This window comes from Sphaeramia orbicularis, chromosome 22 (assembly GCF_902148855.1).
Source record: "Sphaeramia orbicularis chromosome 22, fSphaOr1.1, whole genome shotgun sequence".
In the NCBI taxonomy this organism is placed as follows: domain Eukaryota; kingdom Metazoa; phylum Chordata; class Actinopteri; order Kurtiformes; family Apogonidae; genus Sphaeramia; species Sphaeramia orbicularis.
Genome location: NC_043978.1, coordinates 30915789 through 30934324, shown reverse-complemented (window position 1 = coordinate 30934324; position 18536 = coordinate 30915789). Strand labels below are relative to the sequence as shown.

The 18536-nt window shown below is 37.0% G+C and overlaps 1 protein-coding gene across 1 annotated transcript; it reads right to left on the bottom strand.

The window, feature by feature from the left end:
- Window positions 1-411: 411 nt before the first annotated feature.
- On the bottom strand, window positions 412-15529 carry LOC115413168 (transforming growth factor-beta receptor-associated protein 1). The gene is made up of 12 exons (XM_030125910.1): window positions 15476-15529; window positions 12752-13436; window positions 9986-10180; window positions 9630-9784; window positions 6260-6342; window positions 5764-6111; window positions 4271-4328; window positions 4047-4190; window positions 3740-3874; window positions 3514-3664; window positions 1985-2406; window positions 412-1898 (listed from the first exon to the last, which is right to left on the bottom strand). Exons 2-12 carry the CDS (start codon window positions 13425-13427, stop codon window positions 1755-1757), a joined length of 2511 nt encoding a protein of 836 aa, XP_029981770.1. The 5' UTR covers window positions 13428-13436; window positions 15476-15529; the 3' UTR covers window positions 412-1754.
- Window positions 15530-18536: the final 3007 nt, after the last annotated feature.

Genomic DNA, 18536 nt, shown 5'->3' with positions numbered 1-18536 from the left:
ACTAAATTAGAACAGCAATAGACAAATACAGCTTGAATGTGTCATCCAAGTTAATGATATGTCTTTAAGTTTATTTACAAGATTTCCATACTGCATGGTTCGCTTGAGTTTGTGTGTTATTATTTGGAAGACACTAATGTTCCCTAATGATATGGGATGCAATGATGGTAAAAATTGCCACTGATTTCATATTCCTTGGACAGACATGTTATTTGGTGACTTGTAAAATTAGTTTGTAACAGCAGTGACCCCAACCCCCTCTGCTTCCTCAACCTGTTTATGTTTCATCTTCCAACATGTAATTATGAGGATATTTTAGCGTATAAATGTACATTAATGCAGGAGCTGAATAAAAAGTCTCTCACGTGCAGCGTCTCCTCTGCACTTATTGACATTCTATTTTCAGCTCCATGCAGACAAATATACACAGTCAGAGGAAACCATGATGGCCGGGATGTATATATACACGAATCAAATTCTCTTTGGCCATCCGGGTGACCACAGGTGGTTTCCATGCAGAACGCCACTGTCTGATCATTTAATATATGCCCCTGAGTGTCCTCCACATTTCACTTTATAGCTATTGCTGCCTCTTTAGGAAATGGCTCAGACATGCCGCCCTGGAAAACTGCACTGCTTGCTTTTTTGCATTTTGAAACCAGTTATTTACACAATGTATTTTCTTTTTTCTACTTGGGGAACTTGTCTGGTCTCAGGTCCATGAATTGAATCGTTGTAGTGAGTAGATGACACAGTCTAATCTAGAAAAATGATCAGGTAGGAAACAGACACCAAGAAATGAATATGATTATCTAGGGCGCCGAGTAGCCATAGACTGTATATAAAAAGTGGACAAAGTCTCTGTGATGTCACTCGTTGGTTTGTGGACTGCAGTTCTGAAGCCTTGAGTTCAGCGTTTTGGGTTTTTTAGAGCCAGAAGTGCCTGTGTTTGGAGAAGACAGAGAAGCTGAGGAAGAGTGAGGGGTCACACTCGCCAAGCTACAGCTAACATTAAATAAACAAAAGTGTTTTATTCAATAAATACATGTTCCGAATGTCCAACTTAGAAAATAAGCATAGAGTTGTCATGGGCAAGGAAATTTGCTATAGAGGCCAAAACCGGTTTTTACACCAGGGTGTTGACATGTTTATTTGACTGATTCGGTTTTGGAGTCAGACTCAAGTGGCCATTCATTCAAGGATCTGCCATTTTTGGCACTTTGCATTGGCTTCATCTTTCAGCCTTGGAGGTTGCTGCTTGGAAAATGTACAAACACCAGACAAACACACACATTTGCATATCAGCAATGATAAGGAGTAACTAATTGCATATATGTAATTAAACTGCAAATGCAATTGTGATCAATTGGGGAAAACAATATACAGTTACAGTCACTAATCAGAATGCTGGTGATTGGTGCCTCCAAATAAGTTCTTTTTACTAAAAAGGTAAAGAATATAATTTTCTCACCGCAGCTGATTTCGGTGTTTGAGCTTTCAAATTACAACCTTGTAGTTTTAATTAAAGTTATGTTAGTTAACTTTTAATAGATATGAAGTTTACACTGGTTTAAATTAAGACTTTTTCAGACTTTAATTTCCAGGTTAAAACATTTATTAGAAAAGCAATTAAAAAATGCACTCAAATTGTTTTGACTTTCATTACTTTGATGGAATAATTAAAATACTTATTAACAAACTAATAATTTGTGATCTATTACATTTACACAGTCCCCTTCCATACACTGCAGATGTTACAAAGCTGAGAAGGCAGTGCAGGTTGTGTGAATCAGTTCACCTTGGAGGTTACAGATAAACTGCGGCTCTGTCAGGTCCTTCTGACAAACCTTACACACTTGCCCTTTGTGAACTTTGAAAGCTGTTTTTGAGGCCTGCATCTGTGGATGGGAATGAAAGGACAACAGGGTTCAGAATACTTACAACGTTCACTACAGAAAAATGTGAAATATGTCATTAAACTCACCCAAATGACCTTGTGCCTGAACAGTTCCGCCTGGGCCAAAGCCTTCTGGAGTCTCCTCATGCGCGTCTGGTGGAAAGTCTCCCTGAGGGATCCAACCAGGAACTGGGAGACCAGTTGGACAGACCAGGACTCAGGCAGGACCTGGACCACCTTCTCTGTAGCAAAGACCTGTGGGTTGTTATTGAGCAGATCCACAGCAGCACTAGTCAGACCCTCAGAGTTCAGGTAGACCTTCAGAAGGGTGGAGAGCAGAGTCTGCCTGTACTCTGGGTCCTGGCCTTGGGAAAACCTGTCACAGTAGGCCTCTGCAGCCTGGGGGTCTCGCTCATGGTGGGCCAGCAGCTGTAGGGCTTGAAAGTGTTCACCAGCCTTACCCAGCAGAATGGCTTTTTCCATGTGCAGAGATGTGGATTTGACTCTCTCTGTAATAAGATCAAATGTGTGGCTCATTAAGTGATGATTTAGTATCTCCTTTGAATGTATTTACACACCCAGCGTTGGGAAACTAACTTGAAAGCATAGTTTTGCAAAAGATCACATACTTTAGACTGGAACGGGCTGAACTACAGTAAATTCACCCTTAGGAAAAATCTAGTTTAAATTTAAAAGGTTGGTCAAACTACAATAATGAACAAATGATCACAGATAATGAATCTATGATACTGAACACAACAAAAAAACTACATACCAGCAAAAATGTCTGCAGTTGAGTTTAGTGGGTTAAATATGTAATGTTAGCATAAGCTCATCTGATTACATATTTGTGTTGGAATGTATAGAAGAGCAGCATTAAAGAATTTTTTGTAATTAATGACCTGAGCTATCTAACTCCATATGAGTCAGCCAACATTAACCAATGACTGGTTTTCCAGCTCAAACAACTAAAACACTTAATTCATATAAATGTATGAGCTCACACTGATCTGAACATAGTGAACCTTTACAATTTTGCGATAAACTCAATTAAAGACGTCTTTGTTGGTATGTCACTTTTGTGTGTTAGATTGCAATATGTTATCATATTATATGTATGTTGCAGGTTTTCAAATCATTAAAAACAATGGTCAATTATAAATAAAACGAAAAACAGTAATGAAAATATTTGACTTGAACCTTTGAAATATAGTCTTGTTAGTGTTATAACATCTCATTGTACAATCTTAACAATTCAAAGACTCAACAAATCAACTCAGCTGATCTTCAGGGTTAAAGGAAAATTATAGCATAGACTGTATGCAAAAATAAAAACCACTTCTTTTCTTTTATGGTCCAAAATTTGCATTTTAAATACCAGCAGGCTGCTGCAGATTACACTGCCCTGTCTTCATCTAAGTGTGTTCTGAGTCACTACAGGAACATGACAGTGCAACACAGCAGATAGAAATTTTATGCTAAGAATTGTGAGATAAAGAAAACACCACACTTCTGATTTTCATATAATTATACTGTACTGAGAACATAATTTCAACATTGTATTATGTTTCTACAATTAGATCCCTCAACCTCTTCTGAACCTTCATATTACACACCAAATATGATGGAGATGTCATAAAACGCTGAATCCCATAGCAGCTGCTGCAGTTTCTCCCTGGTTGCCGTCAGATTTGACTTTGCCTCTTCTTCCTCTTGCTGTGTGTGTGTAACATATGCCAGGGCCAGATGGCTGTGATGTCTCTCCTCCTGAGGGCAGATTACACAAAACATGTTCTAGTTCATTTAATAAAGGTGTTAGGCTCTCAGATCAACCATACCCACCTTACTGTGTAAATCATGAATTAAAAACTCAAGATACAACATCATCGCCTGTGGATATGCTTCCAGAAGAACAAGTACGTCTTGTGTGGAAAACTGGTTGTCTGGTGGCCACTTTGTAAAAATCTGCACACCTGTCTTTTTGGAGACAGTAAAGATGATTACTAGTCATTCAGTGTTAGTGTCAATAAGAAAAATGGTTTTAATTTAAGGTAATTTACATAATACAGGGACATTTACAAAGCATAGTTGCACTGTGCAACCCTGCCCTCTGCAGTTAGGTCAAAAGAATGAAAAATCCAGTAGCTACCTCCTGGTTTCTGCGCAGAACCCAGTCTGCAAATGCCCACACAACATCTTTGTTTATGAGCTGACTAAGAGTCGACACTATGTGTTCATACACATCAGAGCAAGTGGGGTCTGTGAGGAGGCCATCTGCGATCTTCACCCACGTCTGGAAGAACATAGCAGGCTGAAACACACCACCTCATCTTCTACTTATTACATTATTAACATGTGAAGATGTGATGATACCTGTAATGCCTCTGAGTGCTCTCCATGGCTTTGATAGAGTAAACCTAAGGCAAAAAATCTGAATATAAAATTATTAATTATTACATGACAAATAGTACATGAATCATCACATATGTGATACACATATTCACCATGAACTATTTGCTTATTAACATCCATATTAGAAGCATTGTGTTTCTTTATCAGTCAATATTAGTAATGGGATCAATATTTGTATCTGTATTTGATGAGGCAGTCAAATCATCTGTATTTGAATAAAATGAAATATGAGTAATTTTTTAAATTTAGGGTATTAAAGAGTTAATTTATGTTTTTCATTAAAGTATTCTAATAATACTGAGCCCTTAAATGTAATATTAGTTTATGCTTTCCGTAGACTTAGCAATAATTATATAAATGTATGTACAATAAGGCCATAATTATTTAATATAAAAGGGATACATCACCTACTATATTCAAATGTGCAAGCAACTATGCAAAATAATCCCTGCCAGCTAAATTTAGTATTATTACTACTCATGTTACAGGGGGTTATTTGTGTTTTGGATTATATATACATTTATTTTGAAAATATCTTGTATTTTGATATTTTGTTCCTCAGTTCATTGCTGCTTGCTGCAGAAGTCACTGAATAACACAACAACAAGTCGAGTCAATAACACAATTCTCTGTCACACCATCAAGTGTGAACACGAGTATTTAGTGTTGTTTCGGTGTAATATAATTTTTCTAGTTGGGTTGATGACTAGTTCCACGAGCAGACACAAATGATAATTAAAAAAATAGTGAAACCATCACTGAATCACTTTGTGTGAATATTTTTTTCAATCACAAGTAACTGTGCAAATATTTGTATGAATATATATTTCGGGGGAAAAACACAATTTGCACTGAATTCACCACCGATTAGTGATTTATGCACCATAAATCACCAGTTGTTGTGACTGACACGATATGTTATGCATGTATTACTGCAGACATACCTGTGATATAAATGTACAACGAGGAATATGCATTTTAAATATAGGTGTGAGATGATTTTTTTAATAATTAATTCCTCTCAATTCAAAAAATAGTAAGTCGCCACTATTGTAGCATATCATGGATCTCCTTTTAGAGATGCTTAAGACATGTTGCAGCCTTGAAAAACTCTATTATAAATACACAAATTATAAGAAATATTGATTCATTGAACTCTTCACCACTTGTTCAGGACAGTTATATCAACATCACACCCTATTTTCAATGCCCCGATATCTCAAAAACAAATGAACACAAATAAGCTGAATTTTTTATGGTTGTTACTGGGACTAATTACATTTTCTAAACATATGACACAGATTGGAGTTGTTTAGTGAGGAGGTCTAATCCCCCACGGACTGCCTAATAACTAGTAAAGGCTCAGTATGCTCTAATATGTATGTTAATAAGTCATGATGTGGTAAATACCTGATGCACCTTAATATATAGTATTACCATGTTTTTTTCTTTACCTTTTGTGTTGTTGCAGAACAGGAACACACTGATCCAGGCAGCACTCATTAGGAAATGTTACAAGCTGCAGCAGATTTCCAGTGTCATCCTGTTCCGCGTACAGCCACAGGAGGGCGCAGTCCACCTCCTTTCTACACCTCAGGTCTTGCTGAGTCTCTCTGACTCCTCTGAGGAAATCTCCCAGGAAAGCTTGGTAATGATAAAATGTGTTTCTGTCCTCCTGCCACAGCACCTCCAGATCTCTGTGCTTGTTCACTTGATCCAGGTGGGATTGAAAGTCTGCACTGAGACAAGACTTGACGTCAGGGTAGAGGCTGATGATTTCTCTGGGGTCCAGCTCACCTTTGCTGTTCGAGTAGGCAACAAGTATTGATTTATTTGTGTTAGACCTCAATGAGTAATTCAATAAGAAAGATCTCTCAAACTCACATTCTATTCTTAGTACTATTTAGGCTGTTTTAAATGAGATATTTCATATAAGGGAATTGTACTCACATGAATAGGTCCTTGGCTTCTGAAAAACCCTCCTGGTAAAAATGAACAAATCCAGCCAGGCAAGTGATGGCCTTCTGCAGCTCCTGCCAGTAAAAAAAACATATCCTCTTAAAACCAGACACACATTGTATGACACTATTTAATCCACTTGTGAACTTAGAGCACTGAGGCACAAAACTGTATGACGATTTTCAAACTGCACAAAACAAGTATTTTACATGACAAATTATAAAGAATGACTCATTAGCATGTTAATTGTGATTGCGCCAAATCTCAGACACCATCTGCTCTGCTGAGTTGCATTCATCCAACTGGAATACACCTACAATGGCAGTGCAGTGTAATGTACTCGGTCTGTGCTCCGATATTCTGGCTCAGTCTGTTCTATAGTGATGAAATATTAAATTCAAACACTATGATGCAATGCCAGCTGGGTTTGCAATACATGTATATTATCTCCACATCAGTGGTACGCATGCATTTCTAAAGAGGTGAAATTATAGCAGCATGGGATAGTTGTAACGTTCATTCACATGAATAAGTTACACAAAGGAAACAGAAATGTGTGTTTTTTTTTTTTTATCTACGTATCCTAAGAAACAGATTTTTCTAATCACTGAGAAGAGGATTTTGTATTGTAATAGTGATAAGCATCTCCATCACTGAGGCTGCTGCAATGCACAAATTAATGCAATGCCAATTATCTGATATATTAGACAAGTCTCAGTGGGATGTGATATGATTCAGCCTATTGTGATGCAAGAAAAGACTTAGTTCATTCATTCATTTTCCTAAGAGTTTAATCATTAGGAAAGTCAAGGGGGATGGATGGATGGATGGATGGATCCTGTATTCTCCTCTATAGATATGGGTTTTTTTATATTTCAATCTTTTTTTCAGGGTTTCTGTAGGTATCAGCAAATCTAATTTTATGCTTTTTAATGCCACTTTAAACAAATTTAATGCCCATGTCCAACTGCAGATATAGTTCTATATTTAGTTTTATGATGGTTTACCATCGACAGGCTTTAACCAGGTTCTGAATAGTTCCTCCTCCAATCACTTCTGCTGAAACCTGCATTTTTCCATTTTTCCGACATTTGGTAATATTCCCTCTGCACTTTCACCACGGCATGAGCATGCTCACAGCATGTTGCTGGTGTTACGACTTCGTGTATCGGCCATAAACAATAGCAAACTAAAGCAGAGGTGTCAAACTCATGTTAGTTCAGGGGCCACATACAGCCCAATATGACCTGAAGTGGGCCGGATCTTTAAAATATTAAAATAATAATCTATAAATAGCATGAATTCCAAAATTTGTACATCTAGTTTCTATGTTTTAGAGTGAAAAAAGGAAAATTATACTATCAAAATGTTTATATCTACAAACTATCCATTACAAAAATGTGAAAAACATGAACAAAATTAAATTTATTAAGAAAAAAAGTGTAAATTTAACTATTTATGCCATTATTTTGCCTCGACTTCTCATTTTCACACGTTCATTACAACTTACAGATCACAGTGGATCTACAAATACACAAAACATTTAATAACAGGCAGAATATTGGTACAATTACACTTCATTCTCTTGAGACATTTCAGGTTCACATTTTTTGTAAAAGGCTAGTCTGTAAAAGTAAAAATGTTTCTGTAATGTTACTTTTTTTACATTAAAACAAAGAAAAAAAAAAATTGTGGTTTTCATTATTTATGCTTTATTATGATAGTATTGTACTGGTCTGACCCACTTCAGACTGAATTCACCCAAAATTATTTTAACATCCTTGACTGTTAATATATTCAGTGTAATTTTTGCATTTCACTAATTCATCTCACAGGCTGGATTGGACCCTTTGGTGGGCCGATTTTGGTTCCCGGGCCGCATGTTTGACACCCCTGAACTAAAGGGTTCGACCTGTCAATCATCACACTATACTTCTGATCAAAATCATTAAATGTTTATATAATCAAAATAAACTATGAATAACAATGCTTTTTTTTTCCATCAAGTGTATTTAATTTTTTAATGACTGTGAACATTGAATTTAATGCTTTTTAATGCCATTTAAGGCCTTCATTTTCACAAAATCTATTCAGTGAGTTTTAATGCTTTTTAATGACCTACAGAACCCCTGTTTTTGTTTAAAATTGTTGTTTTATTGTCCACTGCAGATTCCTTTTATTTATGTAAAGCACATTGAATTGTGTCAGAAATGCACTATATAAATAACGTTGCCTTGTCTATTCTGACAACCAACAGACAAAGGTTATGTTGCAAGTTCATCACAGCGCTGAGGTACACGCATAAACAACCATTCACCCTGACATGTAGATTGAACACTTAACCTATTAAGATGCATGTCTTTGGATGGTGGGAGGAAGCTGGTGTACCCACACTTCATTCATTACAATTAAAAAAAAAAAGAATATGGTGCTAAGCAATTCTATGTAGTATGTTTGATAGCTTTGGTTCTCCTTAAAGCTGCAGGTCTTGATAGATTGAGATTCAAGTGATCTGAGAGGAAATAACAATGCTTGGTTTTCAGGCAATAGAAAATCTACACCATGAGGGCAGGTTTTTTCAGACAGGTAAAGGAGTTAAATACGTGATTCACACCTGAAATCACCGCTAGTTGTCACGGTTTACTTAGACATTATCTACAAAACAACTTCACAGAAAAAAGGTATGTATTTTATCTGTTTTTTACCTCTGATTATGTCTCCAGCAGCTTTAAGAAGAGAGGAAAAATCAAAATAATTATGTGCCATATTTACTTCACATATCTGTTTGCTTGCCACTGCAACTCTGTGAAGACCCTTAGGGGACATGAAGGCTTTGTCATCTACTCAGCGGATCAGGATGTTGTATTGTAATGAAGCACAAAAGTACTGTAACACGTAATGTACTGCCAGGAAACATATTGTGACGGAATGTACTTAAAAAAAAACATGTCTCCCAGGGTTTTGGGTTTTTTTGTTGTTTCTTTTGGACAAAGGATTAAAACAGCCCTGGATGTAGACTTACACCAGCCCTTTTCTGTTCAATGTCTAGTTACAATTTTACAACAAGCAGAAAGCAGTGGAGAATGAAAATAGTATACCTGTAGATATAAAAAACATTGGTCATATTTGTAAAGAATAAAAGCAGAGGGTGTCTGGTAATAATTGCATGAAACTGAATCAGATTGTACTGATGCAAAGACATTAGAACCAATACATCTAGATTTCATCCCCATAACTTGAATCTACTGCACATTTTTCTATTTGGGGCACTTGCATCTTGGAGGTTTATGCCCTTACCATTCCCATTATATCACAGACCTACATTTTGCTCTCTGCTATACCTCTATAAATTGAATTTCACCTTGTGAGAGTCAAGTGGACGATGGCTTTGAACTCCCTCCAGCAGCAATAAGGCCTCATCAGCCCTCTCGTGGCCCACCAGGGTTTGGATTTGCTCTTCTATCGGTACCAGACACAGGCTGAAAATGTCTCTCTCTGTGAACACTAACACACCATCTGAGGAGAGATTTGTTCTTGGTTTTTGGAGACACTCAGCGTGTAGGAACAGTAGGTGCAACGATAATGATTGACTGAATCAGTGCAAACATCACATGGAGACAAACGATGGGTACATCTTTTAAAACAAACCGCATCTTGGCAGGATTTCTGTGTACAATCTGTGTGAATTGGGTGATGAATTGAAGTTGTTTGGTTTACCTGATGTGGAGAGCAGACCCTTCGCTCCACTGAGACTCACAGTGTGTTTGCGTTGCTGATCTAACATACTGTAGACAGACAGCACTTGGGGCTGTAGGGTTAGGATGTAAGGGAAACATACTCCGGCTGCCAGCACCTCCTGAGGCCACTGCAGGGGAGGGCGCTGGCATATCCCGGTCTTCATCACAAACAAGCCTGAGGGATGAGGAGGGAGAAATGATATCATGGCAAAACAAATATCCACTGGCTACACAGATATATACGGGGGAGTGATATGACATGGAACTGTATAGCTGCTTTTGGAAAGGACGCGTATGATGACATATTTGTGCTCACCGAGATGGAGAACAGTGTGAGACTGGGGGCAGTTGTAATATTTTTTACACTTTCCTTCTCAACTCACAGACCATTTGAAATGTACTCTTCCCCCTGCATATATCATACAAGACTGCAAAATTAAGAGTGATTGTAACTCTGAAAGTATACGCATATTCACCCTTTATCAGGCAAGTGACTATTATTGGTCATTTCCGCATACATTACAAGACAGTGACAGCAACAGTTACAGTAGTCGCTTTTCCACTGACCCTAGTATAACTTGCACATAAAAATGTACTTAATGGAAAAACGGCATTTTTGCCAAAAGTCTAATTTTCCGATTAAAAGTTTTTGCGCCGGCAAGAAGTGGTTTTATGGGCGTAGCTCAAATGGTATATCACGCAAAACTGCAAAGGAAAGACCATTTTTCGCAACTAGAGTCAGGTGAATTAAAAAAACTGATGTTGGCAGACGTTACAACAAGCGAAGAAGAAGAAACATGTTGTGTGTGGACACACCAGGAAACCCAATTTACTATGAGACAGAGGGGTAATATATAATAATAATGAATATATGTGTAAATCAACACCATATTTACGTTTGTCGCCATGTTTATGGAATGACTTCTCGTATCATCATGCGATGATAAATAAACAAATCACCGCATTTGTGATTTCTTGGAAAAACTGACATTATGCACTTCTGTTTTTTCGACATTTAATAAATATCAGTAAAGTTTTGCACAGATGTCCAATGAAAAATTGTCTAGTGAGGACAGTGAGTCAACAATCTCAGGTCCAATGTGGTCTACAGGGTCTGTAAGAATGAACAGTGAGTGTACCTGCTTTGTTAGGTACCATGAAGTAATGGTACTAATGTAAGGAATGATGTTCAAAAGGATAATGTGGATGTGGACAGGTGTCTGGATCAGCACTTATGTTGGTCTAATGTTCTAAAAGCGATGTTCTAATGCTCTAAAATATATGTTCCTTTCACCTTACATGTGTTTGTCTTTTACTTTTTATATTTACTTCTGGGAGTTTATTTTATTTTTTATTTCTTTGCCACTTACAGGTAAGGAACCAAATATGGTAACTTCATTGACCTTGATTTTCTACATAATTAGAAAAAATAATTTAATTTCACAAAAGTAATGAAGTCTTTTTAGGTCCACCAATAACACACTAAGGCTGAAAAGTTGAATTTCAGAGTATTTCTGTCAGAGTTAACCTTCAGTGTCTCATTTACAAGCACATCTCATTTTTGCTGTAATATCTGATACTGGCAAGGTAGTACCTGTTATATCAGGGGCTGTATGCATGCAAAGCAAATATGTGTTTCTGTTTCTGCAGAAGACAAACTTCTTTTTTATTTATGCAATATAGAGATACTATCTAAAAAAGACACAGAGAATACTTGCATTTATAGTTATTTGTTGACATTAGCATCTACTTCAAAAGCTATAGTGGTAGTGTTGCGGCTATAGACGACCAAATGAAAGAGCAAGAATTCAGAGTAAGAATTTTTGCTGAAAATCCAGCCCAAGTCCTCTACTTGGAAATCAGTGTACGAACTGTAATCATGGATTTTAGCAAATGAGACAATTGTTAGCTTAAGTGTAGAGTCAGTGAATTTTAACAAATTACCAGCTCCCAGTCAGTGGTGAAAGTCTTATGATAATTAGCATTTTTATTCAATAATTATATAAATTGCCCATTGTGTAATGTACAGAAGTAATGTGACCTCTTTGTGACACCTAGTAATAGCGGTTATAATCACACTAGCCTCTCTGATTTGAAAAAAATTCCATTTTCAGGAAGTGGGAAAGATTTTTTTAATTAATTTATCTATCTGTTATTAATTTTGTTGTATGGATGACATACAATGACAATTAAACTATTCTATTCTATTCTATTCTATTCTATTCTATTCTATTCTATTCTATTCTATTCTATTCTATTCTAGTTAATTCAATAAGATGCATCTGCTGTTCATACACTACAAATGTGTTCATGTATTCATCTCATTATTATTATTATGAGCAGTTATAGCTAAAATTGTGTATCGCTGAGTCTAAGTGAACATATTGTCCTTGAGATGTCATGTTTTTAAATGTCATGATGAAAGGCCTCTCATGAATATATAAACATGGGTCGTTCATGTTCATTTTACCCAATAAACTTGACGTAAAATGAGTTTCAATTTACAGTCATCTCTTTGGAAATCTTTACATCCAAAAGCAGCTTTCATTCCTGAAAACTAAGCTTTGTGTTGAAAATTCCTGCCAAGGTAAAATGATTCCACTCCTTTTCAACATGTGAGGAGTAAATTCAAGCGGGCCTGTGGAGAGCAGGTGTCATCACTCTTCCTTGTTTCCAAATTGGAGGAAATGAGTGAGTTACAATTGCCACCAGTGTCCTCTGACAACAGTGTTTTGACAGGTCTCACCCAAAGATTCAGGCCCGTTCAGCAGGAATTCCCCTCGTCCCACTGATGTAACGACAACGTGCTGCCGGCTGTGACTGTGTGGAAAGAGCTCATTGCTGTTCCCAGTGTTAAGGTCACAGAGGAGGTACCTGTCACTTGTAGCTACACACAGGCTTCCACCATCCACCGCCAAGGCCACAGGGTCCTGGGGCAGTGTGATTTCTTTGACTACCTCCCACTTGTCCACTCCAACAATGTGGATCCTGATCACCTTCCTTCGGCTCGAACAGGTCACCATCTCCACTGCCTCCGACTGGTTTGTGAGGTCGCACAGCTCGAATAACGACACGTGTTGGATCTTCTTCAGGGCGGGGATGGGCTCCAGAGAGAACATGTTTAGGGCAGTAACGCTCCGGTCCCACAAAACCAGAAGGTGGTTGAATATAGGGATTGCCCTCAGCTGGACTACTGGGTGACTGGAGCCTAGTTTTCTCAGCCTTCCTTCCCTGGTATCTCTAGGACTCTGGGGTTCATTTGTTAAACTGGGCAGGAGGAGGTGCTGAACTGTTGAATCCTTGGTTCCTATATACAAGTTCTTGCCACAGCATTCTAGGCACTGGATGATGGATTTGTCCTTCTCTTTAGGGGCTGCTTGCTTTTCATAGACATGCTTTTGTGTGAATGCTTTAAAAGCCATTGCAGAAACCTGAAGATTTTTAAAGAAAGAAAAATGAGCTTGAGTCACATATTACACAACCACCACCAGAAAGAACACTGGAAGATCTGCAATGTGAAATGTTAAATATATGGAGTTAACTTAAAAAAAAAAACAAAAAAAAAACAACACGTTTTTCATTCAGCACTATTTGGCTTGTAAATATTAAACGTGAACAACACAGTGCAAAACTCATCATATAGTTTTTGTTTGTTTGTTTGTTTGTTTTTTAAATACATCATGCTGGAGAAAAAACAAAAAACAAAAAAAAACATATGATACAAGGACAGAAAAAAGATGTCATGTCAGTATTGGCACAATCTTTCTACTATGTGCGATTTTCTTACAAACATCCCTGAGTAGTTTACCCTCCACAACAGCAGGTGGTGCTAGTCAATGCATCAAATGCATTTTTTTTTTTTTTTTTAACCAGTCAATTAGCTTAAATTAGCTAACATTAGATATCTCTGGCTGGAGCACCAGTCTATTAAATCACTGAATCACATCTATTGCTGTATTTATTATTTCTGCAGTATTTCAAGAAGTCACAAAATACTTACACACTTCTTTGTAATTGTTCTAAACACTGTGACAGAAAGGTAAAATTTAATTAATAAAGAAAATGTGACTCTTTGAAGCAGAGAGAATGTGTATTTATTTAATTTTAAATTATTAAAAATTTCAATTTCACCTCTAATGATACCAAATACTTGAGAAGATCTTTGAATTACAAGATAATATTCTTACACATACTAGTACAAAAAGAGTAGTGATATGTTTATTTTAGTGATGTGCAGATCGATACTGAACTATTGATACTTCTGATACCAGATCTGTACACTCTAGAGTTGATTCACAAATCAAAATATTGATCTTTTGATACTTGGAGGTTATGTATATCAGGAACTCAGTGGAAAGTAGCTGAACTATAGGGATCTTGTCCAAATGATACGCAATTGGTGGGAACTAGTTCTTCTTCTGCCTGGGTAAGTGTGTACTGCATCACGCCTCTCAGTCAGTCAACTCTGACTCACTCAGTCTGTACTGAGCAACAAATGGAACAGACTACAGGGGAAAACAGTAAATATGTTATTGTTCCTCAATAAAAACTTGTGAATGAGGGAACGTGTCAATGTTGGATGGGTTTGTTGAAGTGTTACATGTTCAGTATTTTCATGTTAATACGTTCATGTAGCATGAATTAATAAGCAAGTGTTCATTTTTAGAAAAGTTCTTAATAATTAAACTATAATTACTCTCATGTCTTGTATTCTTTATGAAGTTATGATTTAAAATACCTTTTTTTTTTTTTCAGACATTAAGTGTATTTGTAAAGTATCAGTATCAGATCGGTATCGCCAATACCAGGCTGAATTTTACTCAGTATCAGATCAGATGTGGTATCAAACATCACTAGTTTATTTAAATTTTTATGTCCCTCCCACATGGCTAGAAGTTTCCTGACCAATGCAGATCATTAACTTAGCTCCAGCATTAGTAGTTATGGGTTGTTATGGATTGCTGCAGCACACGTGAAGTTGAACAAGAGCAGCCTGGGCTTTTAAGGTTTTTACAGTCAGCATGTAAATATGCAAAAGCAAATAGGTTAACTGTTTTATGGAGACCATAACAATTTTCCCCAGGTCATGCTAATCTTACTAAAGAAATCTCAAAATCTCAGCAGCTACAAAATCCACTCCACAGCAAAATATCCTCATCAGTGAAAATATTGTCATGTGGAAGAAAATGTTTTTTCTTGACTTTTTGTGCTTTAGAAATTCTGTATTTGTGTCTGCAATGAGATTTATTAAAAATATGTTGTGTTTGATGATGTGAACTTGGTGGTAGTTAGTTAGTTTAAACTGCACTAGTGGGTTAAATATGTTTTATAAGATGCAAATCAAAGTGTGTTAGTAAGTTTCAAAGCATTTGTTAAAGTTTTGTTGTTCTGTCTCTATACACAAGCTAGGCTCATGTCTAAACTAAAACCAGACATTTCTTCAGTGAAAGATACAAAACTGGACTCCTACCTCTGTGCTGCTCTCTCTTCATTGATTTCTTTACTAGTGTAAACTAGTTTCACCATGTGACTGTATCCTGACAGGAAATCTATGTCAGCATTTTACGCTGCTGATCCTGCCATGTGAGGACACTTACACAACTCATCCAACCGTTTTATCATGTAAAACCATTTTATCAAAACAATACAGTGTGTGGAGGAAGAAGAATACTTTGCGGAGACTGCACACATTACGGTCACTTGTATCCTTGGCTCAGGAAAGGGCCATTTAAATGGGGCTTTCGTTGGTGGATTCAGACAAGAGAAGAGTTGTAGATCAAACCATAAATGTAACTCAGTTGGTCTGTTTACAAAGTGAATGAGCAGGGTATGATGAGGTCAAGAGGCAACGCAATCATTTTGTACTTATCAAAACAATATAGTAGAGTAAGAAAGGAGAATATTTTGAGGTGCCCACAGTTACGGTCATATGTGTTTTTGGCTCCTCTGTGGACCAAAGTGGTGCCTCTCTTCAGTGGATAATGGACAAGTGGAAGAGCTTGGAAGCTGCACTGCATATGGTTGTTAGCTGGTTTGTTTATGACAGGAATGAACTGGGTGTGATGAGGTCAAGAGGTAGAAGCAGAAATACACCAGATGTTTATTTTACATTGTCCAAAGGGTGACTGAGAGGGGATAATGTTCTCATAAAAGTTCTGCATTTAAAACCCATTATCACAGCTATATTTGTTGCACTGAACTTTGTGTCAGCTGTCCCTGCTAGAAAATAATTTACTACGAGTTGACATATGCAGACTCCTCCTGTGGATGGCATCATAGGAGCAAAATAAGACATATCAAGAAGAACAGCAGGTCCATACCACACTGTGAAAACACCCAAAAACAAGTCAAATTCTCAGACAAACTTTACTTAAAGGTCAGGTGGTTAAGAGTTACAGGGATTTAGGAAGAGAAATTGAGTGTATACTAACACAAAAATAAGAATAATTGCATTTTCATCACCTTAGAACGAGCTTATATCTAAAGAGGGAACAGGCTGATTTTCATGGACTTCCTCTTCTGTTGTATCCAGAAAAGTCCTGAATGGACTAAATAGATCATGGGAATACATTCAATGTAGCTAAATATTTCACACTGAACCTTCAAAGTGGTTATACATAATATTTATGCTTTCATATTTTAAAATATTTAGCTAAAATTATCATTAGAGAGTTTAGAGTAAAGAGTCTTTATGTTATGCTAGATATGCCAATGCATTATATAGTAGAGATATGACTTGAATACATCTACACCAATGGTCCTGTGCATTTATGCATCCACTAGAGGGAGTAGTGAGTCATTTTGCTGATCTATAGCAGTGGTTCACAATCTTTTTCTGTCGGGCCCCCCTTTGGAGGACGAAAAGTCTCCAGGCCCCCCTCAACCCTCACAACATTATAACAGTGGCACAATTATAACTTTTATTGAAAGAAACATCAATATTGTAACAATACTTTTTGCTTTTCTTTGAATAATTTGTTATGTAAATTAAAAATAACTTAGATTTTTGCTTGAACAATACAAATAAACTCAACTAGACTACTACCTGAGACAATATTTTTGTCTCAGGTAAAATAGTAAATGCACAATTATCTTACATCTATGACAAAGTTCCTTTTTTTTTCAAACAACAAACAAATTTTGGTAACAAAGATGAACATTTTAATAATATCAGTGTCTACAATGAGCCCATTTACATTGCACATTTCAGAACATTAAAGTACAAACTGTGCAAAAACAGAAACATTGCCGATTTTTCTTTTCCAGTCCAATCCTTGTTCATTCTCCAAACCTGAACTCTTTGTCTAGTTTAGTGACAGATCACCATGGCAGTAGATTTGTTTGTTGTATGTCTCTAAAATGAGACAAGGGTGCTCCAATGCTAAAACATTAGTTCCTGCCACATATTTCAACTTGAAGAAAGAAAAAAACACCCAGGAGTGATCCCATGCCCCCTGGCAAGCCTTCACGCCACCCCTGGGGGACCCACCCCACAGTTTGAGAAACACTGTCCTATGGTGAGGAAAACCAACACCACAGGGCCTTTGACCAAAGAATGCAAAAGTGTTGAGATGAGATGAGATGAGATGAGATGAGATGAGATGAGATGAGATGAGAACCACTAAGAAACAACTATCAGTCCAGAGGCCCTTTTTGTTGTTTTCACCACTGGACACAGCTCTAAATGAAAAGAATGGAGTTTTGAAGCTATAATCACAGACTTTCTTTGATCTATGGTTCAGACTACCCTGTGACAGTTCTGACCTTGTTTGGATGATTTCAAACAGATCCTTACTGCAGCTATGGACAACGCAAACCATACAGAAAACAGAGGGGATTTGTGGTTTTACTGTAGCTGTTTTCTGTCAGAGCTAATTTTACAGAGCTATAATATAAACTATCAGCTGAAACAGCATGTAACGTTATAAGACACAGTGATATTTTGACCATCTAATTAAATTACTATGAGTTTTTGTCAAGACAGGAAAACTTAATAATGCCATAATACAGATGTGTGTAAACAATGAGCTTTATACTTCATTCAGTGGTTGAAACAGTCTGTTCATTCCATTGATTCACTGTGGTTTTGCTAGTCATAAATGTATTCTGGTGCATAACTCCACCCTGCTGTTCAGAGTTTGGAATATCAATAATATATAAAACCAATTTAAAGGGAGAATATGTACCAAGATTTTATACACTCACACATAAATAATCCCTGTCAATCATTACTTGATCCTCTAATATTGTGCTGTTGTGCAGAAGCCCATCCCTCTGCCTGTATTTTCTTATTTTACCCATTTTGAAGTGTTAAGTACTGGGTGTGGACCTTTGACATGTGCTTAGGGACTCTGGTTTCATGACTATCTCCTCTCTCTGCTCTACTATGTGTAATTAATTTCTGGAATTTGTCACGCAGCCAGATACATTTACAGTAAACCAACACAGGTCTCTGGGTCCCAGCAGACTGGTGGGCTCTTTTTTCTGCTTTAGGACATAACTGTAGTGAAACAATCAGTAAACAAGTGGTG

Coding starts and splice junctions, on each gene's coding strand:
- LOC115413168 (XM_030125910.1), bottom strand. CDS start 13,427: ATGGCTTTTAAAGCATTCACACAAAAGCATGTCTATGAAAAGCAAGCA. Junction 4,329..5,763: donor GTTCTGCAACAACACAAAAG/GTAAAGAAAAAA, acceptor TTTTATATTCAG/ATTTTTTGCCTTAGGTTTAC. Junction 3,875..4,046: donor TTCTGCGCAGAAACCAGGAG/GTAGCTACTGGA, acceptor GTCTCCAAAAAG/ACAGGTGTGCAGATTTTTAC.